The 23,451-nt window shown below is 50.0% G+C and overlaps 1 protein-coding gene and 1 long non-coding RNA gene across 6 annotated transcripts; one reads left to right on the forward strand and one right to left on the reverse strand.

The window, feature by feature from the left end:
* Positions 1 to 848: 848 nt before the first annotated feature.
* LOC124088799 (uncharacterized) lies at positions 849 to 12,244 on the reverse strand. Of its 2 annotated transcripts, none has more exons than XR_009226192.1 (3): positions 11,755 to 12,244; positions 10,843 to 11,008; positions 849 to 7,368 (listed from the first exon to the last, which is right to left on the reverse strand). It is a non-coding gene; the product is annotated as an uncharacterized LOC124088799 (long non-coding RNA). The 2 variants fall into 2 exon arrangements; XR_006850474.2 differs by having other exon boundaries at positions 10,843 to 11,011.
* On the forward strand, positions 11,962 to 23,449 carry Mcam (melanoma cell adhesion molecule). 4 transcript variants are annotated; one of them, XM_046438570.2, is made up of 17 exons: positions 11,962 to 12,077; positions 12,361 to 12,428; positions 14,181 to 14,305; positions 14,399 to 14,603; positions 14,692 to 14,762; positions 14,856 to 14,943; positions 16,662 to 16,841; positions 16,961 to 17,082; positions 17,175 to 17,337; positions 17,440 to 17,558; positions 17,632 to 17,773; positions 17,926 to 18,047; positions 18,154 to 18,295; positions 18,384 to 18,479; positions 18,667 to 18,814; positions 19,117 to 19,234; positions 19,720 to 23,449. In XM_046438570.2, exons 2-17 carry the CDS (start codon positions 12,362 to 12,364, stop codon positions 19,747 to 19,749), a joined length of 1,938 nt encoding a protein of 645 aa, XP_046294526.1. In that variant the 5' UTR covers positions 11,962 to 12,077; position 12,361; the 3' UTR covers positions 19,750 to 23,449. The 4 variants fall into 4 exon arrangements, with proteins under 4 accessions (XP_046294526.1, XP_046294527.1, XP_046294525.1 ...); XM_046438571.2 differs by lacking the exon at positions 11,962 to 12,077 and adding an exon at positions 12,101 to 12,119; XM_046438569.2 differs by lacking the exon at positions 11,962 to 12,077 and having other exon boundaries at positions 12,320 to 12,428.
* Positions 23,450 to 23,451: the final 2 nt, after the last annotated feature.

The raw sequence follows: 23,451 nt of genomic DNA on the forward strand, positions 1-23,451 counted from the left end.
GAGACCCTGTCTCAAGATAAAAGGTTTAATTTCTGGTATCAAAAAAGAAAAGAAACTAAAGCAAGAAGAGTGAAGCAAGACAACAAGAGTGGCAAATAAGGAGCAACTAATGGTCTCAAGTGGACAAAGAAATTACTCTTGAATGTGCATTACCTGCAGCTATTCAAAATGGGCTGTTGCTTATTGCAAATAATATTGACAAAAGTCTAACAAGCATCTGCCTCCGCTGAGGTAGGAGGATTGCTTGAAACCAGCCTGGAAACCCAGCAAGGCCCCATTTCAAAACCAAACTATAGCCAGGTGTGGTAGCACACACCTATAATCCCAGAGACTCAAGAGGCTGAGTCAGGAGGATCACAAGTCTGTGGCCAGTCTCAGCAACTTAATGAGACCCTCAGCTACTTAGTGAGACTCTGTCTCAAAATAAAATGAAAAATGGGCTGGGGATGTGGCTCAAGCGGTAGCACGCTCGCCTCGCCTGGCATGCGTGCGGCCCGGGTTCAATCCTCAGCACCACATACAAAGATGTTGTCCGCCGAAAACTAAAAAAAAAATAAATATTAAAATTCTCGGGCTGGGGCTGTAGTTCAGTGGTACAGCACTTGCCTAGCATGTGCGAGGCACTGGGTTTGATTCTCAGCACCATGTATAAATAAAAATAAATAAATAAATAAAAAATAAAATGAAAAATAAAAAGGGTTGGGGATATAGCTCCGTGGTTAAGCACCCCTGGGTTAAATCCCCAGACCAAAAAAAAAAAAAAAAAAATGAAAGAAAGAAAAAAGCATAACAAAAAAAAAACAACAACTAAGTTTGGTTATTTTACTTTTTTAAAATCAAGTGGCAATTGGAGCTGGGGTTGTGGCTCAGCGGTAGAGCACTCGCCTCTCACATGTGAGACCCTGGGTTCGATCCTCAGCACCACATAAAAATAAATAAACAAAATGAAGATATTGTGCCCATGTATAACTAAAAATTTTTTTAAATAGAAATATAAATTTATATATGATATTTCAAGAGCTTTGTAATGTTTTGAACAACTAATAATAAAAAAATAAATAAAAAAAGAAATATAAATTTAAAAAAAATCAAGTGGCAATCAATATTGATTGCTCAGTTAGGGTAGCCATGTGGCAATGAATCCAGGGATGTGGCCCTGCCCCACCCACTGGACACTAGAACACCCTGGGAGGGCTACACACTGTCACCATTGGCCTGAAACTCCTGCTTCAGGGGCAGCAGTGCCTTGTCCAGCAGTTAGGGCAGGACTGCCTGAAGTGTGACAGGCACACAGTGGCAGAGACTGGAGGGCACGTGCCCCTGGGAGGGGTCCTGAGTAGACACGTTTTCAACTCATTTGGGTAAATACCAAAGGAATACAAGCGTTGTTGGAGGTGTAAGAAACTATCAAACTGTCACAGTGGCTGTATCTTTTTGTATTCCCGCTAGCCTTGCAAGAGTTCCTATGGAGCATGCCTGTAATCCCAGTGGCTAGGGAGGCTGAGGCAGGAGGATCACCAATTCAAACCCAGCCTCAGCAATTTAGCGAGGCCCAAAGCAACTCAGTGAGACCCTGTCTCGAAATAAAATATTTTAAAAAGGGCTAGGGGGTGCTAGGGTTGTGGCTCAGCAGTAGAGCGCTCGCCTAGTATGTACAAGGCACTGGGTTCAAGCCTCAGCACCACACAAAGATAAATAAATAAAATAAAGGTATTGTGTCCAATTACAACTGAAAAAAATATTTTTTAAAAGGGGGGGAGGGAGCTAGAGATGTCTCGATGTTGCTCAGTGGTTAAGTGCCCTGCGTTCAATTCCAGTTCCAAAACAAAAAAGAGTTGCTTTCTGAGTGGTGATGGTACTTTGGATTCTGGACATTCTCATAGGTACATAGCTCACCACACATGCTAGGTGAGCGCTCTACCGCTGAGCCCCAGCCCTAGACCTAGCTCTAGTTTTTTAGTTGAAAAATATCTCCTGGCTTAGCACAGTGGTGCACACTTGTAACTCTGGAAGCTGAAGTGGGAGGATCTCAAGTTTTAAATCAACCTTGGAAATTTAGAGAGAACCCATCTCAAAATAAAAAAAATAAAAGGCAGGGGATATAGTTCAGTTGTAGATTGCTCCTGGATTTAGTCCCCAGTACTGATGAAAAAAAATTTTTTTAACTTAAAAAGGCCTGGGGGACTGGGGTTGTGACTCAGTGATAGAGAACTCACTTAGCATGTGTGAGGCACTGGGTTCGATTCTCAGCACTGCATATAAATTAATTAATTAAATAAAGGTCCAGTGACAACTAAAAAATATTTAAAAGGCGGGGGGCTAGGAAGTAGGTTGGTCTCAGGAGAGCACTTGACTCACATTTGGGATGCCCCGAGTTTAATTCCCACAAATGCAAATAAAACAAAACAAAAAAACTTCCTGACAATCATCTCCAGTGCAGAGATTGTCCTTATTCTTTTGACAGCTGCATAGTACTCCATAGCTAGAACTGATGCAAGGATTATTTTTAGAAACCTCAGAGAAATGTTGTGTCCCACTTGAAGCTGGATGTGGGAAGGAGAGGCTGCCAGGAGGAACTCAGTCACATGAGGGTAACAAGGTTAAAAGAGAGCCACATCTTGTGTGTAGGAGACAGCCTCCCCAGACAGGATTGATCCTTTGGGATTTACAAGGGAAATGGAATCTTCGAAAGAAGACCTTTATTTCTGTTCCTCCTGGAGTCTGAATTCTAATGCATTTAAACTGGCTTCTGATTGCGCTCTTGCTTAAAACCATTCATACACACTCTATTGCCGTTAATAATTCATCATTATTTCCCAGGGCTGTGGCAGAGGCCAGTAATCCCAGTGACTGGGGAGGCAGAGAAAGGTGAGTTCAAGGCCAGCCTCAGCAATTTGCCTATACCCTGTCTTAAATTTTTAAGAAATAAATAAAAAGGACTGGGGAGGCAGCTCAGTGGTAAAACAACCCTAGTTTCAATCCCCAGAACTGAAAAAAAAAAATTATGGTTTGTAAATCTGACTAACCTTTTTCCTCCCTTGTGGGTTTTGAATTAACTGCTAACAGTCCCCTGCACAGAGCAGGCTGTGCCACACTCTGCTCAGCCCACCCCACACCTGTCCAGCTCCTTACCTATAATTCATCCCTTAAAATGAGGGTAGGTGGAGCCAGGCATGGTGGTGAATGCCTGTAATCCCAGGTACTCAGAAGGCTCAGGCAGCCTCCACAATTTAGCAAGACCCTGTCTCTAAGTTAAAAGGGCTAGAGATGCAGTTCAATGGTAAGTGCCCCTGGGTTCAATCCTAATCACCAAAAACCAAAAAACAAAATGATGCTAGATGTCAACTCTTCCAGGAGCTACACTCACAACTCCAAGTAACTGGGATTTTTGTTTTAATATTTTTTGTTTTAATATTGAGAATTGATGTTTTAATATTAAGGATTGAACCCAGGTGCATTTTAGTACTGGGCTACATCCCTAGCCCTTTTGTTGTTGTTATTAATTTGGTACTAGGGACTGAACCCAGGAGTGCTTTACCCCAGTCCTTTTTGTTTTATTTGAGACAGGGTCTCACTAAGTTGCTGAGGGTCTTGCTAATTTGAGAGGCTGGTCTCAAACATGTGATCTTCCTGCCTCAGCCTCCCCAGTCTCTGGCATTACAGGAGTATACCGTTGAACCTGGCTCCAAGTAACTGTTCTATGTGCATACTTGCATCCTGGTTCTTGGTGCTTTGTAGTATAACATTATAGTACTTGCCTGTCCTCCTAATGAGAGTGCCTGTTTCTTAAACACATGGACCTTTCTAATATCATCCATCTTCAGTCCCTAGCTTACCTGACTTCTGTGCTAGTTTCCAAAGCACAACAGACACAGTAATTATGACAAAGAGAGAAGAAAATTCTATGGTGCAATCTCTGTTTACTCTCAAAGGTCTCTATCTACACATTACCTCCAAGAGCCCAGCTTTGCAATTCAATCGGCTCCCTATCTTTCCACCTATTCCATATCTGATGAGGGAACAATTCAAACTAGGGATGCCATTATAGAGGGGTAGAGAACTTTCATGCTGTTGGTGGAATTGTAAATTAGTGCAACCATTATGGAAATCAGTATGGAGGTTCCTCAAAAGACTAGGCATGGAATCACATATAACCCAGCTATCCCATTCTTCGGTATTTATCCTAAAGAATTCAAGTCATCACACTATACAGATATATGCGTACCCAGCCTACGTGTATGTCAGTGGATGAATGGATAAAGAAAATATGGTGTATATATACACAATGGAGTTTTATTCAGCTACAAAAGAGAATGAAATTATGTCATTGGCAGGTAAACGAATGGAACTTGAGACCATTATCAGTCAAGGGTTGTATGTTTTCTCTCATTGTGGAAGCTAGAGAGGAAAAGGGAAAGAAAGTTATGGGGGGCAGGGCACCTCCTGAAAATCAAAGGGAGACCAGTAGAGGAAAGGGGCCAAAGGGAGGGAGGAGGGGAGGAAGAAGGGAAACACCGGAGAATTATACTGACCAAAGTGTCTTATTAGATCATGTGCATGTATGAACACGTAACAATGACTCTCACTAAATACATCAATAAAATTTTTTAATTAAAAAAAAAAAAAAACCTAGGGGCACCAGGGGGCGCTCCCAGGCCGGGAAGAAATGGAGAAACCATTGTAAATTTAAATCCCAATTTCATCACACCATGTGGTCATTGCTCAAGAACTTGCAATGGCTCTCTGTTGCCTAACTTCTTTTCTTCTTCTTCTTCTTGGCAGTGCTGCAGATTGAACACAAGGCCTTTCACATGCTAGGCAAATACTTTACACTGAGCTATGTCCCCAGCACTGCCTAACCTATTTTAAGATCCAAGCTCTTCCCCATGTCCTAACTCTGCCTCCTCTGCTGGAGCTTCCACACACATGCACCCTCTTTTCTGCTCAATACTGCATATAAATAACCAAACAGTCCCGGGAGCAGGCAGGACATTTTATTCAAGGGCCAATGAATGAATGGAGTAAAGGAGTTCATGCTATAAAGGCACCTTCTCCCTGGCAGGACTGGGGTTTGGGTGTGTACTAGGCTGGGTGATGGGGGTGTGGCATGCATGCTGTCATTAGAGCTTTCACAAGGGAGATTTCCAGAGATCAGTATGCCACCTCACTGGATCATTGTAATGAATCCAAGGTCATCCATCCAGGGTGTCACCACAATGCCAGAACTATATGGAACTCACTTGGAGGTCCTCTCAGGAAGTGACAGCTCTGTGGTCACATGGATGACAGTTGAAGCATGTGGTTCTGGGAATCAGAGGAATCATTCTTTTTGTGTGTCTGTGCACAGGTGAGTACTGGGGGTTGAACCCAGGGCGCTTTAACCACTGAGCTACATCCCCAAGTCCTTTCTATTTTTTATTTTGAGACAGGGTCTCACTATGTGGCTCAGGGCCTTACTATATTGCTGAAGCTGGCCTTGAACTTGAGATTCTCCTGCCTAAGCCACCATGCCTGTGGGGCTTCAGTCTTTAAACCTCATAAGCAAGCAACATCTGTAAACAGAGGTGATAGGACAACATGCTATCAGTAATTTGTGGATTCATGCTGGTGACAGCTATGTCCTGTCGAATTTCTAGTTCACCACTCTTCACTGAGCACCGACCGTCTGCACAATGGTGGTGTCAAGATGGGTAGAATTTTGGTGGAGCCTCCAAGTAAACATGATTAAAATAAAAGTAGAGGGTTTCAATTCAAAACAAGTCGCTGAGCCTCCTGCCATCTCCATCTTCTGAAGGCTGATGCCTCTCTGAAACTCCACCTGTACAGAAATTTCTGCAGTCATCACTGAAAGTGTCCCTCCCTTTCTCTGCTCCCATCCCTCTTTCTTTACTTGTACCATTTTCCCTGCCCAGAATGTCAAGCCCGCACTCCTCCTCTCTCTGAACCTGACCTCTCATTGAAACTTCCACATTCCAAAGACTTTCCTAGTTAGTGGAGGGAGCCCAAAGTCTACATTAACACTCCCTTTCTGAATCCCTTTTGCACTTCCTGTTTATGCCACAGGATCCAGCTCTTCATCAAGCTATAAAAATTACAGACATAGTGCACGGGTTTGGAGCTAGATAAATCTTCCTTCAAATTTAAGTTCCTTGAGGTGATGAAAAAGTTCTGGGGCTGGGGTGTCACTCAGGGATAGAGCACATACTTAGTATGATGGAGGCCAGGGTTCCACCACCCCAGTACCAAAAAAAAAAAAAAAAATCTGAAACTAGATAGTAGAGATAGTTGCACAACACTGTGAATGTACTTAATACTACTGAATTGTACTCTTAAAAGATGCTTAAAATTGTAAATTCTGTGTTATGTGCATTTTAAGTGCTATGATTGCACCTAGAGCTTTGTAGCTACACCCCAGCCTAACTATAACTTTTAAAATGTAATTCCATCACTCACTGCCTATGTAAGTTTAGGTCATGTAACTCTCTCTCTTTCTTTTGTATTGGGGAGATTGAACCCAGTGGCACTTTATCTCTGAGCTACATCTTCAACCCTTTTTATTTTTTATTGAGACAGGAGAGTGTCAGTAAGTCACTTAGGGCATTGCTAATTTTTTTTTTTTTTTTTTTTTTTTTTGAGAGAGAGAGAATTCCAATATTTATTTTTTAGTTTTTTCGGCGGACACAACATGTTTGCTTGCATGTGGTGCCGAGGATCGAACCCGGGCTGCACGCATGCCAGGCGAGCACGCCACTGCTTGAGCCACATCCCCAGTCCGGCATTGCTAAATTGTTAAGGCTGGCTTGGAACTTGTAATCCTCCTGCCTCAGCCTCCTGAGTCTCTGGGATTACAGACATTCACCACCATGATCAGCGAGGTACGTGTAACATTTTGTGTTTCCCATTTCCTCATTTTTTGTTGTAAATAGCAAGATAAAGTACTGGTCATGAAAATGACCCTAAGGAACAGGTCTAAGCTGTAAAGCACGCTGCAAAGATGAGATAGGCCCTGAGATATGCATAGTTTCTTTCCTTGGGTCAGCGCACTGCTGTGTTCCCTCTGAAGAGTCCCAGTGAGTTTACTTACAGGAAACCCATTAAGTTGGTAGCAAAATCATCAGTTCTTTCATGCTGTTTTGAGACCATAGTTGATGGAGCAGTTTCCAGTGTGACAGGCATGTGAAGGGATGGTGCCAGTGAGAGAGTACAGCCACGGTTGTGTCCAAATCCTGTGTCCTCTCCACTTTTCATATTCCCTAGAGGGCCCCAGCCACTGGGGTGCCAGGTCCAGGGAGAGAGCAGGCCAGAGCCTGGGCAGCTACAGGGGGGCTTCCAGACCCCCCTCCTCCAATGCGATCTCCTGGCTTAAAGCTAAGGTCAAAAGAAATGCACAAGTATTCTTCAGAGAGGATAGGACCAGGGGACCCAGAATATGGCACTCCCAGGTTTCCCACAGCCTCCCCAACTGTACATCAGCTGGCCTTTTCTCAGGGACAACTCAAAGTCAAACTTAAACAGCCCTCTGGGGACATTCCTCTCCCTGCGTGGTGGTATTTTGGGGACCGGATGTGAACTTCCCAGAAGGGGAGAGGTGTAAACTCCCAGCATCCTGGCCCGCCCCCATCATTCCTCACTCTCCAAGTTTAGGTCGGGCACTGGGAAATAAGAGGGGATCTAGAGTTCAGAGGTCAGAGTACTGAGACCCAAGAAATCACTCCTGATAGGAGTGGGTCCCGCAGAGCCCTCAACTCTGCGCGGATGCTGAAATCCTGCCTGGAGACTCTGTCCTGGGATCACAGCCCACTGCCCATCCAGATAGTTCTCTCCCGGCCTCCCCCGCACCCACCCCACTTTGGAGAGGGGGTGACAGGACAGATTGAATCACCTCTGACGGCCGCACAGGGATGGGCCAAAGGACCGGATAAAGGGCTCCAGGAGGGCTCCCAGGCCGCCCCCCCAACCCCGCCAGGCACGGCGCGGCCCGAGGCTGCAGCCTGAGCATTTATGGTAATGTTTGGGTTGGTGCGAGGCAGGATGCCCCGCCCCCAGGCGCCGCCGGCTGGACCTCCGGAGTAGGGCTCCTGGGGCGCGCAGTGGAGCCTATACCCGCGCCCTCCAGCCAGGGCTGGATCCCCGGGAGGAGGTCCTGGGTGCTGGGGGCTGCGGTCGAGCAGGTGGGCTGTCCTAGGCGGAGAAAGCCCTGGGATCTGAGGGGACATGCGGGCCAGCCTTGGTCTAAGGGTCCAGCAGATCAGGGGGCTGGGATGGTAGGGCTGGGACCGCTTCAAATGCCCGACCCACCCACTACTGTCTGGCTTAAGGGTTCCTAGTCCCCAGGAAGATGTTGCATCTACATCCTCTTTTTCCTGCCCCCACCCGGCAGTGAAGGGACTGAGAGCCCAGTAGCTCCCAGGGGAGTCCCCGGAATGCCGGGAGCCTGAGAACAGACCCTGCAGTCCCTGGGAAAGCCAGGCAGTGGGAATCCCACCATCAGCCCCTTCCCCAGGATGAACCACCGGATGTCGGATGTGGGAGACCCCAACTCCCCAACAGGGGCTTTGTGAGGGTGGAATTCGCCTCCCCACTGGTCTAAGCCCAAGCTCCAGCCTGGCCCGACCCCAGAGTTCAGTAGGCCAGCTGTGACGACGATGCCCCTCCCCCACCCTGTGCTCCCCTAGCCTGCTCCAACATAATCCTCGCCTTTGTGCCACTCCCCCGCTTCAGCCTCCCCCTTCTCTGGACCCCTACACAATGGGGCCTTTGCCGCCTCCAGGGTGGAGATGAACTCACGGTTTTTCCAAGTTTAAAAATAACCCCTCCCGTCCCCCCAGAAAGCCACCAGTGCTGCTGGGGTGCACCTCCATCCAGACTGCACCTCCTTCCTCCTGCCCTAGGTCAGGTGCGAAGGACATGAATGCCCGGAGGGAGCGGGGCGGCTTCCCCTCATTCAATCTCTTCCCCCACATCTTCCACCAGCCCACCCCCAGTATCCGGTTTGCAGGCCCAAAGATGTCTTAGGCAGCTACTGTCCCCCACCCTCCTCCCACCCTGTTTTTCACTCACAGCACAATCTCCTCTCAATCAGAACCCCCCCCCCCCCATAAAAAAAAATCTGGAAAGTTTCCTGCATCCCCTCCAAGACCCAGGCCAGTTTCTATCTTCTAGGGGGTTCCCCGACCTCCATTGTTGCCAAGATTGCTAGGCCACCCCTTCCGCCCCCATCTCCTTCTCAGGGCAGCTGCAAATTCGTCTTTATCAGCTTCCTTCCTCAGCCCAGCCTGCCTTTGTCACATCCTTCTGGTTAAGGTTCCTGGACCAGAAGGTGTATTCATTCGGAAGCCACTGTGCCCACTAAGCAAAAGTTAGCTGGGAGAGAACTCTGGGGCCAATCTCCCCACAAGGTGCTGGTGGAGTGACTTTGTCTCTTTGCCTCCAACTCTACTCTTCCCCACTTTTCCTTATAATGGATGGAAAGTCCCACTTGCCCAGGAGGCTACCTCCCTCACCCAGCTTCAGTTTCTCCACCTTATTTATCAGACCTATACTAGAGAGGCACCCAAAGGCATTCTGCACGGAGAGAGCCCCCTCATCTCAGGAGCCTAGGTCTACCATGGAGGTGGAGAAAAGCTGCAGTCCTAGCCCCACTTCCTGGAGGGAAGTGAGGCAAAGAATTAGGACTCTACCCCACCCCCAGCCCCCAGCCAGGGAGACCTATTCTTCTACCCTTGACCTATCTACCCTTGACAAGGGTTTTTCCTTGAGTGCATGAGTCTCTGCTGGGGTGGAAGGCCCATCTCTGCCCCTTTCTCCTCCATCTCCTCTCCTGCCTTCTCCTCCATATCCCTGTGTGCTGAGTCTCAGTCCTGGAAGTTCTGTTGCTGCCAAAGCTGTATCCTCTGGCGTCTTAGAGGAGCCGGGAGTGATACCATCCACCTGCCCTGCACTCCTGACTTTGTTCCTGTCCTTCCTGTTTCCATTGGCCTCTGAATCCTCTCCAAAGTCCTGACCCCTCTTTGGTTTGTAATCCCAAAGTGACCCTCTTGTGGAACCATCCCTATGTTGTCTGTCCCTTGACCTCTCCCACTCACTCCCTAATGGACTTTTCCTAGGACATATGTTTGTTTGCTGGGGCCATGCAGGGGAGGAGATGTCACCCCTGGGCTCTAATCTCATTTCTCTTTCACTGCAGAGATGACTCTTCCAACCCCCCTAACACCCCCCTTCTGTCTCCTAAGGGCGGAAGAAGAATTCAGAACTGACTGTCCTTGGTGGTTAGCTGGCTGTGTTTTCAGGCTGCCAGAGAAGAGAATGATTAGTTAATGGTGTTAAGTGAAGGGGAGGGGGCAGGGAAGCCAGTCCATGCCCAGCTCCTGGCCTGCCAGGGCAAACAGCAACCTTCAGCTATTCCCACTCCCTGCCCTGCATACAAAAACCTTCATCTGTTCCCTTCTGCTCTGGGCCCTGGGCCAGAGTCCATACATTTAGTCTAGGGGTCAGGAGAGCCAGGGTCCTCCTCTTGCTCTCTCCTGCCCATGTTCCAGCCCCTGGCCTGGCAGGCTTGGCATGGCCTCTGGCTGGAGACTAATGGACAAGGAGGAGGGGTCAGCAAGGCTCTGAAAGACAAGGCTGATGTGGTTTGCCAGTCATCTCTGCGTCATCAAAACACCACCCAGAGCATTCTCTCAAGTCACCTGGCCATCTCTGGCATTTGCTGCCTCACCGTGCTCCTCCCCCCCCCCCCAGCCAGCAGAAAGACTGCCTGGTGGGAGACAGACTTTCACCCCAGATCTAGGCCCCAATCTGACCATACCTGATGAAGAAGTCCCAAAATATATGGATCCTTACCAGAGGCCAGGGTACTGGAGTCTTATGAGGCCAGAAGACTCAGGTAGAAGTCTCAGTTTGGGGAAAAGGGTAGCTGTTGGGCTCCCCTCACCATGCTGAATGACCCAGCTCAGGCAGGGCTTTCTGCAACCAGATCTGATCCCTCCTGCATGTGCTCCTCCTCCAGCTGCTGAACCAAGTCAGTAGGGTGGGGGGGGGGGGGGGGGGGAGTTGGGGGTCAGTAAAGCACTGCTGCAGGGGTCCTTTCAACCATCAGGAAAAGCAAGAGATTTCTAGGGGTCAAACTGGAGACTGTATTTTTTTTTTCCAAGTGCTGGGGATTGAACCAAGGACCTTGTGCATGCAAGACAAGCACTCTACCAACTGAGCTACATCCCCAGCTCCCTCATTCCTTTTCTTCTTCTTTTTTTTTAGTTGTTGATGGACCTTTATTGTATTCATTTATTTATATGCATGCTGAGAATCGAACCCAGTGCCTCGCACATGCGATGCAAGTGCTCTACCACTGAGCCACAACCCCCAGCCCCAGCCCCAGCCCTTTTCATTTTTTAATCAGAGTCGTGCTAAACTGCCCAGGCTGATCTTAAACATGTTATCTTCCTGTCTCAGCTTCTTTTAGTAGTTGGGATTGCAGGTATGCATCACCCGCACTCAGCTGGATCCAGTATCCTTTAAATCTTCCCTCTCTTTTCCTTATTCTGGTGGGAGGAAACTGAGTCCCAGGTCAAGTTTAAAGAGAAAAGATGGTAGGAACAGGATTCTCAGGGTTGGACAAACATGAACACCCCTGGTCACTGAGTTCAGCCCCCTCCCTTTTTTAGTTAAACACGGACTTGCGGGAGTTTGGGCTTGAAAGGACAGACTAGAAGGGACAGACTAGAAGGCACATTCTCCACTCCCCCCTGCAGGTACCTCTGGGTCTGTGGAACCTGGCGCACGGTTCTTCCCCCAAAGCTGCCAGGACAGCCAGGCTGGGGGCAGTGCCAGACCGGCAGCAGCCGCGCAGTGGAGCAATCATTCTGGGAGGTGTCCAAAGCTGGCCCAATTTCTCTGAGGCGGAGCAGAGGAGCCTGAATGGGAGGTTCCCATAAGGGACACAGAGGACCTGATCCGCTATTCCTCCGCCAGGAGGTCCCCCAGGGCTACACTGGTAAGGTCTGAGCTGGGGTGAACACCGCTGTGGCGATCTGGGCCATTCTGGGCATCCGGACCAGCTTCTCCTAGCTGCTTCCTCGGTTAGTCTGTCCGGCCCCAAGACACCTGTCACTGCTCCCGTGGTATGCTCAAACTGGGGGCTGGAAGGCGGGCTAAGGCCTACCTCCGGCCGCGCTCTGGAGCGCAGCTTAGGGGCCGGCGCACCGGGGACCGCCCCCTAGGGCTGCTGCGCGCGGGGGCGGGGGCAGGGGGCTGCGCGGGGCGGGGCAGGCCAGCGCTTGGGCCCCCCCTCCCCCGCCCCCCTGACGTCAGCCCCCGGCAGTCGCAAGCTCCTCACTTGGCTCTCGTCCTCCGGCCGGGAAGCATGGATCTACCCGGACTCCTCTGCGCCTTCTTGCTGGTCGTCTGCTGCTGCTGTCGCCGCGCCACTGGTGAGTGAGTTGGGTGGGGGACCCGTGCCCCGCAGCGCCCGGGCCGAGGGTCTTCAGGGGGAGCGTGCGGGAGAGCAGAGCCCGGAGCGCGGCGGCGCCGGGGATTTGAGCCCCAGTGCCCGAGTGCCGGGCTCCCTGGCGCCTTGCGCGCGTGCAACTATTCTTTGCATCCAGTTTGCAGTCTGGATTCTAGAGTATCCGGGATCAGGACTGGGAAGACCGGGTGGAGGCTGCTGCCGCGCGAGAGAAAGGGTGGAGTCGAGGCTCTCGGAGAGTTTTTCCGCAGGTGCCCACTCTGGGGACCGGCTTTTGGAGCCGGGATGGGAGGCGCAACCAGCCCGTATCCCCAACCCCTGAATCCGGCGTCCGCCTGTTGCTGGAAAAGGCAGCTTTTCTAGCTGGAGGGGTGCGCCGACCCCTCCCCCTCCGTCCTGGGCCTCGCGCCAGGCTGGAGGTGAGCAAGAGGAGGAGGAACGGCTGCTCCCGCCGGGCTGGGCGTTGGCACGGGCTATAGGCAGTGTGGGTCGCCTCGCGACTCCTCGGTGACCGGCATAGATGGTAGATACGAGGGATGGAGCATTTCTAGAGTGGAAGCACCAGTGGACTTAGTTTAAGGACTACATTCTGGTGGGAAAAGCGCCCAAGCACCTGGGAGCTTTTCTCTGGAACCGCCTAGTAGCTGGGCCCTCCCGGGGTCCATGCTGCCCTTGTATGGCCCGCAGCGGTATCGCGTGTTACTCTTGGCTCCTACCCTGATCCCAGCCGCTATCCGCCCGGGGAACGGTTGGACTGGGCATTACCCACTTGGCTGGCCTCATGCCCAGTGCCAGCCATATCCCTAGAGTATTCCAGTCTACTGCCTCCTAGGCTGACCTTATTTCTGGGGAAAGGGCTAAATAGGGCTCCATAGCTGCAGTGGGTCCCGCAGCACCCTGCCCTGCTCTTCTGGCTCTGGGGAAAAAGAGTCAAGAATCGGAGGCTTCTGCTCTGGGTTGAGGACCATTGCACTGGCCCTGTCTGCCTGGGAGCCAGATCAAGGCAGGCATCCTAGGGTCTGGCCAGATGGTGTCAAGTGACATAACTTCCTCACAGGATTGGGAGCACCACTAATGCCACTAATGTCACTCTTGCCCACTCCCTGACCCTTGTCCTGACCCCTGGGGGACTCTGACCCCTCCATACTCACCAGATTCCCAGGACGAGATCCCCTGAGTGTATGTGGAATGTTCATTGCCATACTGCTTAGGGAGCATGAGATCACAGTGTGGCCAGATTGGCTCATTAGGTCTTCTTGGGGGTTTAGGGAGGAGACTTGGGGGGGGGTAGGCAGAGGGTAGAATAGTGACGTCTGCCCTGGGGATGGGGACACAAAGGGGCCTGTGTGCCCCAGCCTGGCACATGCCTTGCATTCCCACACTCTGAGCTCACTCAGAGAGCAGGGGAGGAGACCTAGGAGGAAAGGAACCTTCCTCTTGGCCCAGAGCCTATTCATGTTGCCCCTCTTCCCCTCTGCCATCCTCATTTGGGAAGTGCCCCATGTTCAGTCTTCGCTCTGAGGACCAGGATCCCCCTGCAGTAGGAGAGGGGCAGGGTGAGTTGGGGGCAGGCAGGGTGAGGTTGAGGGTTAGGAATGGACAGGGCCTTCTTCGGGCCCTCCTGAGTGGCAGGAGAACAGCTGCAGGGAGTAGTGTGAAGGGATGGGGAGAGCTGGAGCTGACACAGCTGCTGGTGTACACCCCTTCCTCCCTCCAGGTGTGCCTGGAGAGGCGGAGCAGCCCACACCAGAGATGGTGGAGGTGGAAGTGGGCAACACGGCCCTTCTGAGGTGTGGCCCTTCGCACTCCCTGAGCAACCTCAGCCATGTGGACTGGTTTTCTGTGAGTTCCTGAGCTCCTAGGGGCAGTGGGAGGTGGGAAGCTCTGCCCCCCATGTAGACCCAGGACCCTTACCTCTCTGTCCCATCCCCTCAGGTCTACAAGGAGAAGCCCACACTCATCTTCCGTGTGCGCCAGGGCCAGGGTCAGAGTGAGCCTGGGGAGTACCAGCACCGCCTCAGCCTCCAGGGCCCAGGGGCTCTGGCTCTGACTCAGGTCATGCCCCATGATGAGCGCATCTTCCTGTGTCAGAGTAAGCGTCCTTGGTTCCAGGAGCACCGCATTCAGCTCCGTGTTTTCAGTGAGTGCCCCTCCCTTCCTGCCTTCACGTCAGTATGGATCATGGGAAGCGGGCTCCAGTGCTCCTGCTGATTTTCCTCCCCTTGTAGAAGCTCCAGAGGAGCCAACCATCCAGACCAGTGCCCTGGGCATCTCTGTGAACAGCAAGGAGCCTGAGGAGGTGAGATATGCTGGGCTGACCAAGTATAAACAGGAGCTAAGGTGGGCCTTGGCGGGGTGTCAGGCAGGGAGACTCATACCCTCTCCTTCTTAGGTCGCCACCTGTATAGGGAGGAATGGGTACCCCATTCCTCAAGTCATTTGGTACAAGAATCGTCTGCCCCTGATGGAGGAGAAAAATCGTGAGTACCCTTCTTGCCTGTGGTACCACACAGGGACTAACTAACCCTTATTTTTGCTTTTACTAAAAAAAAGAAAAAAAAAATATGACTTAGGAGCTAAAGCAGAAGGATCACAAATTTGAGGTTAGCTTGGGCAACTTAGGAAGACTCTGACTCAAAAATAAAAATTAAGTAAAAAGGGCTAGGAGTATAGCTCAGTGATAGAGTGGCCCTGGTTTCAATCCCCAGAACTGGAAAAAGTAAAAAATAAATCAACAAGTGATTTTTTTTTTTTTTTTTTTTTGGTACCAGGGTTTGAACTAAGGGGTACTCAACCACTGAGCCACATCCCCAGCCCTTTTTTGTATTTTAGAGACAGGTTCTCACTGAGTTGAACTCATGATCCTCCCACCTCAGCCTCCCGAGCTGCTGGGATTACAGGCATGTGCCAGTGCACCCGGCAACAAGTGATGTTTGGAAATATTTTGATAAAGGATATCACCGGCCCCCCCGCCACCCCTGTGCTGGGGTTGAACCTAGGGTGTTGTACCTGCTAGTAGGCAAGTGCTCTACCACTGAGTTAGAGCCCCAGTTCCAAGAATTTGAATTGCACAGAAAAGTTAGACGTTCCTCTGATTTACTATCAGAAGTAACCTCTGCTGTCAGTTCTTTCAGGCCCATTTCTGTATATTTATTCACACACACAAATATCTCTAGAAGCATGTAGGCATTTTATTATTTAAATCAGTGGTCTCTAACCAGGATTGACTTTTACACCCCACCAGGGGATATTTGGCAGTGTCTGGTGGTAGTTTTGGTTATCAAAAGTATAGGGGGTGCTATTGGCATCTGGTGAGTAGAGGTGGGATGCTGCTACACTTGGTATGGTGCAAAGGATGCCCCACCACAAAGACTCACTTTTAGCCTGAAACATCATTAGTGTCAGGTTGGCAAACCCTGAGAACTATTAAAGTGTGGTATGTATTGCTACAGTTTCTTTTATTTATTTTTAAATAAACTTTTTTCATCATTGATGAACCTTTATTTTATTCATTTATTTGTATGTGGTGCTGAGAATTGAACCCAGTGCCTCACACATGCTAGGCAAGTAGTCTACCACTGAGCCACAACCCCAGCCCTAGACAGTTTCTTTTGTGTAATCTTTGTAGTTCAGTCTGTGTAGATGTACTTGTTGTGCCTGCTGCAGAGTTTTAGACTCTGCTGTTCCTGCTTGATGAGTCTAGCATGTCTCATTTTTCTAATCATCTTGGGTAATTTGTTTTGTTTTTGGCCCTTGGGGTGAAGCTAGACCCTTGTGTATATGCTAAGCATATGCTCTACCACGGACTGCACTCCCAGGCACCTCATATACGTTGCTGCAGCAATACTGGCATACATCTTTGTATATATGCTGTTGTGTGAATGTTTTTCTAGGGTAGATACTGCACAGTAAAAGTGCTGGGTTGAAAAGTTGCCAGGTTGCATTTGACCCTGGCCACTTGACAGAGGCAGGGCTATTTATTTATTTATTTATTTTGAGACAGTGTCTTGCTAACTTGCTGAGCCTGGCCTCAAACTGCTGTTCCTCCTGCCTGTCTCAGCCTCCTGAGTAGCTGGGATTACAGGTGTGTGCCACCCATGCCCAGCTGGCAGGGGTCTTTAGATGCTCCCCTGCCAATATGGTGGGAACTACAGGGTGGGGCTGGGGCCAGACCCTGCTCCCCTTCCTCCCTGCCCAGGTGTCCACATTCAGTCCTCGCAGATCGTGGAGTCAAGTGGCTTATACACCTTGAAGAGTGTTCTGAAGGTACAGCTGGTTAAGGAAGACAAAGATGCCCAATTTTATTGTGAGCTCAGTTACCGACTGCCCAGTGGGAACCACATGAAGGAATCTAGGGAAGTCACTGTCCCCGTTTTCTGTGAGTACTGACCTGTCCGTCTGTTCACTGAAGTGGGCCTGGTGGAAATTCCTGCCAACCTGTTCCCATTCAGCCCAGGGCACCTCTTGGGCTGAGAACAACTCCCTTTGCCTACACAGACCCAGCGGAAAAAGTGTGGTTGGAAGTGGAGCCTGCGGGAATGCTGAAGGAAGGGGATCGTGTGGAAATCAGATGTTTGGCGGATGGCAACCCCACACCTCCCTTCAGCATCCACAAGCAGGTGTGAGGGCTTGGTGTTGGCTGCAGAGTGGGTGCAGGCAGATGCAGATAGAGTGGTTGGGCGGTGCCGCTCACTGCTTCTTCCTCTCCCAGAATCCCAGCACCAGGGAGATGGAGGAAGAAAGATCCACTGACAATGGCCTCCTGGTGCTGGAGCCTGCCCAGAAGCAGCACAGCGGGCTCTACGAATGCCAGGGTCTGGACTTAGAAACCACGATACCACTGTTGAGTGAACCCCAGGAGCTGCTGGTGAACTGTGAGGGGCTGGGGGCCCCCAGGACAGGGGGACTGAGCTGGGGCAAGAGGGAACTGGCCCTGCCCTGTCCTGCCTAGGCTGACACTCTTGCTGTGCCCCCAGATGTGTCTGATGTTGACGTGAGTCCTGCAGCCCCTGCGGGCCAAGAAGGCAGTAGCCTTACACTGACCTGCAAGGCAGAGAGTAACCAGGCCCTCGAGTTCCAGTGGCTGAGAGAAAAGGTATCCAGGTGGATCTGGGGCTGTGGGCAACAGCTTATTCTTTCTGAGACCTTCTGAACGACCTCTCCCCCAGACAGGCCAAGTGCTGGAAAAGGGGCCTGTACTTCACTTTGACCATCTGAAACGGGAGATAGGAGGAGGCTACCGCTGTGTGGCATCTGTGCCCAGCGTACCTGGCCTGAACCGCACACAGCTAGTCAATGTGGCCATTTTTGGTGAGGCCCTTTGGGCAGAGACCAGATCACCCCAAGTCAGGTGGTTTTGAGCTCTTTGGAGCTAGAAAGCCACTGCTGCCCTGGGAGCTCTGGTGGGGAAGGGGAGGCAAGCTTGCTGAGTTTGCTGCCACACCCTCTCCTGCCTCCCCAAGGTCCCCCATGGATGGCATCAAAGAAGAGGAAGGTGTGGGTGAAAGAGAATACAATGCTTAATCTGTCTTGTGAAGCATCAGGACATCCTCGGCCCACCATCTCCTGGAACATCAACGGCACTGTAAGCAGGCCTGGGGCCTCTTCCTCCGCGCTTATTAATCCCTGCCCAGGCCTTGCAGCCATAACCGGAGATCCTTCCACCCACTGAACTGCCTCCTTCTTCACAGGCAAGTGAAGAATACCAAGATTCACAGAGGGTGCTGAGCACTCTCAATGTCCTTGTGACCCCAGAGCTGTTGGAGAGGGGCGCGGAATGCACAGCTTCCAACTCCCTGGGCAGAAACAGCACCATCATCATCCTGGAGCTGGGTGAGGGGCCACATCCCTGCAGAGGATGGCAGGGGCATGCCCAGGCACTAACGTGAGCTTCTCCTAACTCCCTCCCTCTGCCTCCCAGTCAGTTTAACTACCCTCACACCAGACTCCAGCAAAACAGCTGGCCTCAGCACCTCCACTGCCAGTCCTCATGCCAGAGCCAACAGCACCTCCACAGGTAAGCGGGCCTGGCAAGAGAACAGGGCTGTGCCAGGGCACCCTTTCTGCCCTGTCCCCATAGTGGGGAGCAATGTTGAGACAGGTGAGTGGCGGCCCATCTTCTGCCTGCTCTGGGCTGGGTTGGGCAGCAATGGCAATGTGTCAGCCTGGGGCCAGGAGTGACTAGGAGTGGCTTTATGTGACAGAGAAAAAGCTGCCGGAGCAGGAGAGCAAGGGCGTGGTCGTTGTGGCTGTGATCGTGTGTATCCTGGTCTTGGCTGTGCTGGGCGCTATCCTCTATTTCCTCTACAAGAAGGGCAAGCTGCTGTGTGGGCGGTCAGGCAAACAAGAGATGTAAGCATGACAGACCCCTGCTACCCTCCCCCTCTCCTGCTGCCCCGCCTGCTGCCTCCTTAGGCACATGTCATCTACCCCAAGGCCCACTTACCCCTTAGAAGCAAGAGTGGGACCCTGGGTTGGGTATGCCCTGCTTTCCTGCCCAGCACCCACCCCCACACCTTCTTTCATTGCCTGCTTCCTTTCTGAGCTGACCCCAGAGCCCCCAAAGAGCCCACCATCTATCCATCCAAGCATCCTTCCTAGCAGCCCCCGCCCTTTGCCCCTAAGTTGCCAACCTCTCGCCTCCCTCCTCCCAGCACGCTGCCCCCGTCTCATAAGAGTGAATTTGTAGTTGAAGTTAAGTCAGATAAGCTCCCAGAAGAGATGGGCCTCCTACAGGGCAGCAGCGGTGACAAGAGGGCTCCAGGAGACCAGGTAGGAGGCAGTTCCTATGGCCAGTGTCTGATAAATCTTCAGGGATTGGGGGTGCCAGGGACTAATGGTGCTCGTTTCCGAACACTAACTCTTTCTGCCCTTCTTCCTTCTTGGTTGGAGAAAGGGAGCAGGCCCATCTTGCCTACTAAACACTACTTACAGATGGCAGGGTGAGGCAAGTGGCGGAGAGACCCTGTAGAAAGGCTAAGGGCAAAGCCCTGGTCCCATCACCATCACCTTTCCTGAATAAAGCCTGTGGCTCCTGACAGAAGCGTGAAGTGTGGCCTCCATTTCCCCAGTGCAGAGGCAGAATCAGGGGCTGTCTGTCCTTCCTTGCTCCCCATACCCACCCCAGCTTCTTCCCTCCGAGATGCTGCACCAAGTTCATCAGCTTCTGCTTCAATTCCTCCCTCCTTCTTCTTAGTGATCTCACCTTGAACTCTGCTAACTGTCTCCATGTTTCCCTCTCTTCTACCCATTTTTAGGGAGAGAAATACATCGATCTGAGGCATTAGCCATGGAATCACATTGGCTCTCTCCTCACCTGGACAGTTTCTGGCTCCCTGCTCACTCTTTTCCCCAGCCAAAGCCCCCAAAGGGACTACAGAGAAGACCCCTGCTCCAGCACACCTACAGATCCATTCTAGAGGGCTATGGGCTAGGGCCAGAGCCATCCCAAGAAGGACCTCACTTGGCCCTGGAGGCCCCCTTTTAGGGCCCAGTCCACCTCTATCTCCACTTATGTGATGTTCAGAAGAGGCCTCAGTTCCCCACAAGTGACTGAAGTTTCTTGTAGAACATGTTTTCTCCTTAAATATGCTATAGCTATAAATACCTGTCTTCTACCAGCCCCCATCCGAGCTGGTTTTCTGCCTACCCCCGCCAGGCTGGCTTTGGTAATTCATTTGTACCCCTGACATGAGAAGGCCCAGGTGCCTGTTCACTGTCACAGAATGTCACTTTTGCTGGCTCTGGAGAGTACGCTGTAGTATCCGGAAGCAATGGCAGAGTCGCTGCTATAACTTCCTGCCTGCCGCTCTTGTGACATTTTCTCTTCGGGCACAAATCAGGAACTGGTGTTATTTCCTCAAGAATGTCCTGCAGGGAGGAAGCCGGGTGACATTCCTGTGAAGACGTCTGAGCCTGAGCCCCTGCATTTACATGGCTCCCAGTGCCCTCAAAGGATCATGTGAGACTGAAAGATGAGAGATGGAGGGAGAGAGATGAGGTGACCTGTCCTTTATGGGGATTAAGGCCATAGTTATATTATCACCAGATTTCTATAAACTGAGCTAATGGGCCTAGACTCTACAAGGGCCCAATAGGAGAATGGTACTTAGGGATGAAAAAACCAGGGGCCTGGCTAGAGCTTTGGGGGGTGTATGAATGTGTGTGAGTGTGTGTGTGTGTGTGTGTGTAGTCACATGCATGCTTGCTCATGTGGTTTTGTTGTATGTAAATCTGCAAATTATGTGTGTGTGCATGCGTGTGTGTGTGTGTGTGTGTGTGTGTGTTTGAGAGAGAGAAAAATAAAGCTTAATTGTCCTGGAAGTTGTGCAGTGCTTTCTATTCATCATGGGTACCACAGGTACCTGGGGTTTCTCACCTGCACCAAAAAGAACACAGAACCCTTTGCAGCTGCCAGTGGAGACCAGGGTTTCTTCTGGTTCCAGTTCTGCCCCAGAGAGGCTAGCCCCGCCATCTCTCAGCAGCATGTGGGGCCTGGCAGACTGCTGGCCAGGGGCTGTATCTGATTCTGGGTGCTGCCCTCAAGGCAGCAGAACCCACCTCAGTATCTGGTCATATATTACCTCCCAAATGAGCAAGAACTCGAGTCTGCTACAACAAAAGAAACTTTATTTAAAAATACTTCTTTTACAGACATGGGTGCTTGAAAAGCTCTTTAGTTAACTGTGTATGGAAATGAAAAAAAATTAATAAATAACATTAGTATAACAGACCTCTAAATATTAATACATTGGCAAAACAATGGACTTAAAATGAAAATGAATCTTAAAGCTCTGCTATTCTCTGTAAGAATATTTACCTTCTGTTTTTTCTTGTTCTTTACAGGTGAGGATGATTAAATACTGCTAATATATTTTTTTTTATATTAATGACACATTTTTAAAATAGTCCACAAAAATCTTACCTAAGTGTCTGTTTTGTTTTCTTAACACTGATATACAAATTGGGACTCTTCATTCTAGAGAAAACATCAAGTTCTCTCCAGCCCCACCCAGGTCAAGAATTTCAAAATCTTGAATAAGGAGGATTTTATAAAGAATTGTTTCTATCTCCCAATTCTTTATTAGTTAAAGGCAGGGAAGAATTGAGGAAACGATAAGTAAAATGTCACTATATAGAAAACTTCCTCCTGCTGAAACCTATTATGATAATAATACCGACAGGCTTCTGGTACACATTCCTTGCTGCCCTTCTCTGGGGAAAAGCAGACCTTGTAGAGGGCACTAGCTACTTAATGCTTTTAAGTTTAAAGACTTCAAATGAAAGGAAATCCAAGTCTGAGGAAGAAGCAGGAGGTCTAGGCTGGCTCAGGATCCAGCAAAAAAGAAAAAAAAAAAAAAAAAGAACTGCCTCCCCTTTTCAGGAGAGTCCACTTCTCCATATGCAACAGGGTCATTGATATGATCAGGGGACTGGGGCACTTGGAATGGTCCAGAGTATATCTGGAAATTGTGGAACATTTTGTCTCTTGCAAGAGACAAAGCATTCAATCTGATAACTAAGCTGCTGATTGGAACCAAACAAATGATCCCAAGTACAATGCTGCTCTCTTCCAAAAAAGCCTCATGATAGAGCAAAGGGACCACAGGCATACTGTATCTTGTGTGCCACATCTCCAGCCACAGAGAGACTCTTCCTATTCCCTGGACTCTAGGGCTAAGGATACTCAAGGTAGAGGAGCTCAGACTCGGGCATTTCCATATTAAGTCCTAAAATGCAGCCTTGGATACAGTGCTGCCTTAGAAAGGCACAAAACGTTTGGCTTTTTTTTTTTTTTTTCAGTGTGCTAAAAATTGTTTTGAATAAAGGAAAAAGATATATAAGGTTAAAAATCCCAAGTAACCACAGCCAGAAAGCAGATGTAGGAGGTACCTCATAGCTGCCATGCCCTGCCACATGTTTCAGCAGGAAGTTGGGCTTGTCATTCAAGGCCAAGACACTAAAACAGTACTGAGCAGGGTAGGTCAGGAGCCATCTCCTCTCCACAGGCATTGCACTATAGGCTCGTTCACCCCAACAACAGGACAGGAGAGAGAGAGGCCATGGGAGAGAACACATGGTTTACAGACTCAAGTAGTTCTCTGCCTCTTCAGTTTCAAGACAGCCATAAGCATGGCTACCCTCACCCACTATGGGGTCAGAGGTAGGCAGGAAGGAAGAAGTGAAACAGGCACCCAGCACTCCCACTTCAGGGCCTGTGCAGGGAGGCAGTGCAAAGCCTGAGGAGCTGCTTGCAGAAGTGCTGAGCAATCATCTTCTCTGGCCTTCCATCGGGTTCAGGGTAGGAAAAAAACCTGTGCAAGGCAATGTGGAGGGTTGCCACTCACATTCTCTTTTGGGACTGAATCAGGATTACAAAGCCAGGTGATCAGAACTCTGCTGATTTGTTCAGCTGCCAGATCAGGAGATCTGAGGCTGGCTTCCAGCCTTGACTCTGTAAAACACAGGGAGTGGTCAGCCACATTTTTCTCAAACACTATACTAGGGAAAGGGGTGGCAAGATCTCCAAACAGCTGTTAGTCTGTTAGTCAACAGCTGGCCCTTCTGCCTGGGGGCTTTCCATTTGACGCTGAATGAATGTGCAGGGTCTGCTCTCTCCATCCCTATTTCTCCATCTCTTCCTCTTTTACTACTTTCTAGAACCAAGGAATACTGATTCTTCTTCCCTTTGGAACAACCCAGATTTCCTGGGACACTGTGAAGGCACATGGCACTACTGTCCCTCTAACCCTTAATTTAGGAGCCTAGACTAGACTATCAAACACAAAATCTGGTGACCTACCCTTCCATGTGCCTTGATGTATGTCTTTGGATCATTAGGTTACTTCTGTGTATATCAAATGACTCTGGTAGTTTAAAAAAGTTATAAGCAAGGCATATAAAATGCCTTACAATGCAAAACAGGCTCAGGATGGGAAAAACAACAGATCCAGGCAAGGTGAAGCAAAGTTTTTTTTTTTTTTTTTTTT

Source organism: Marmota monax, unplaced genomic scaffold (assembly GCF_021218885.2).
Source record: "Marmota monax isolate L192 unplaced genomic scaffold, Marmota_monax_Labrador192_F-V1.1 WCK01_AAM20220418_F8-fsc00081, whole genome shotgun sequence".
Taxonomy (NCBI): domain Eukaryota; kingdom Metazoa; phylum Chordata; class Mammalia; order Rodentia; family Sciuridae; genus Marmota; species Marmota monax.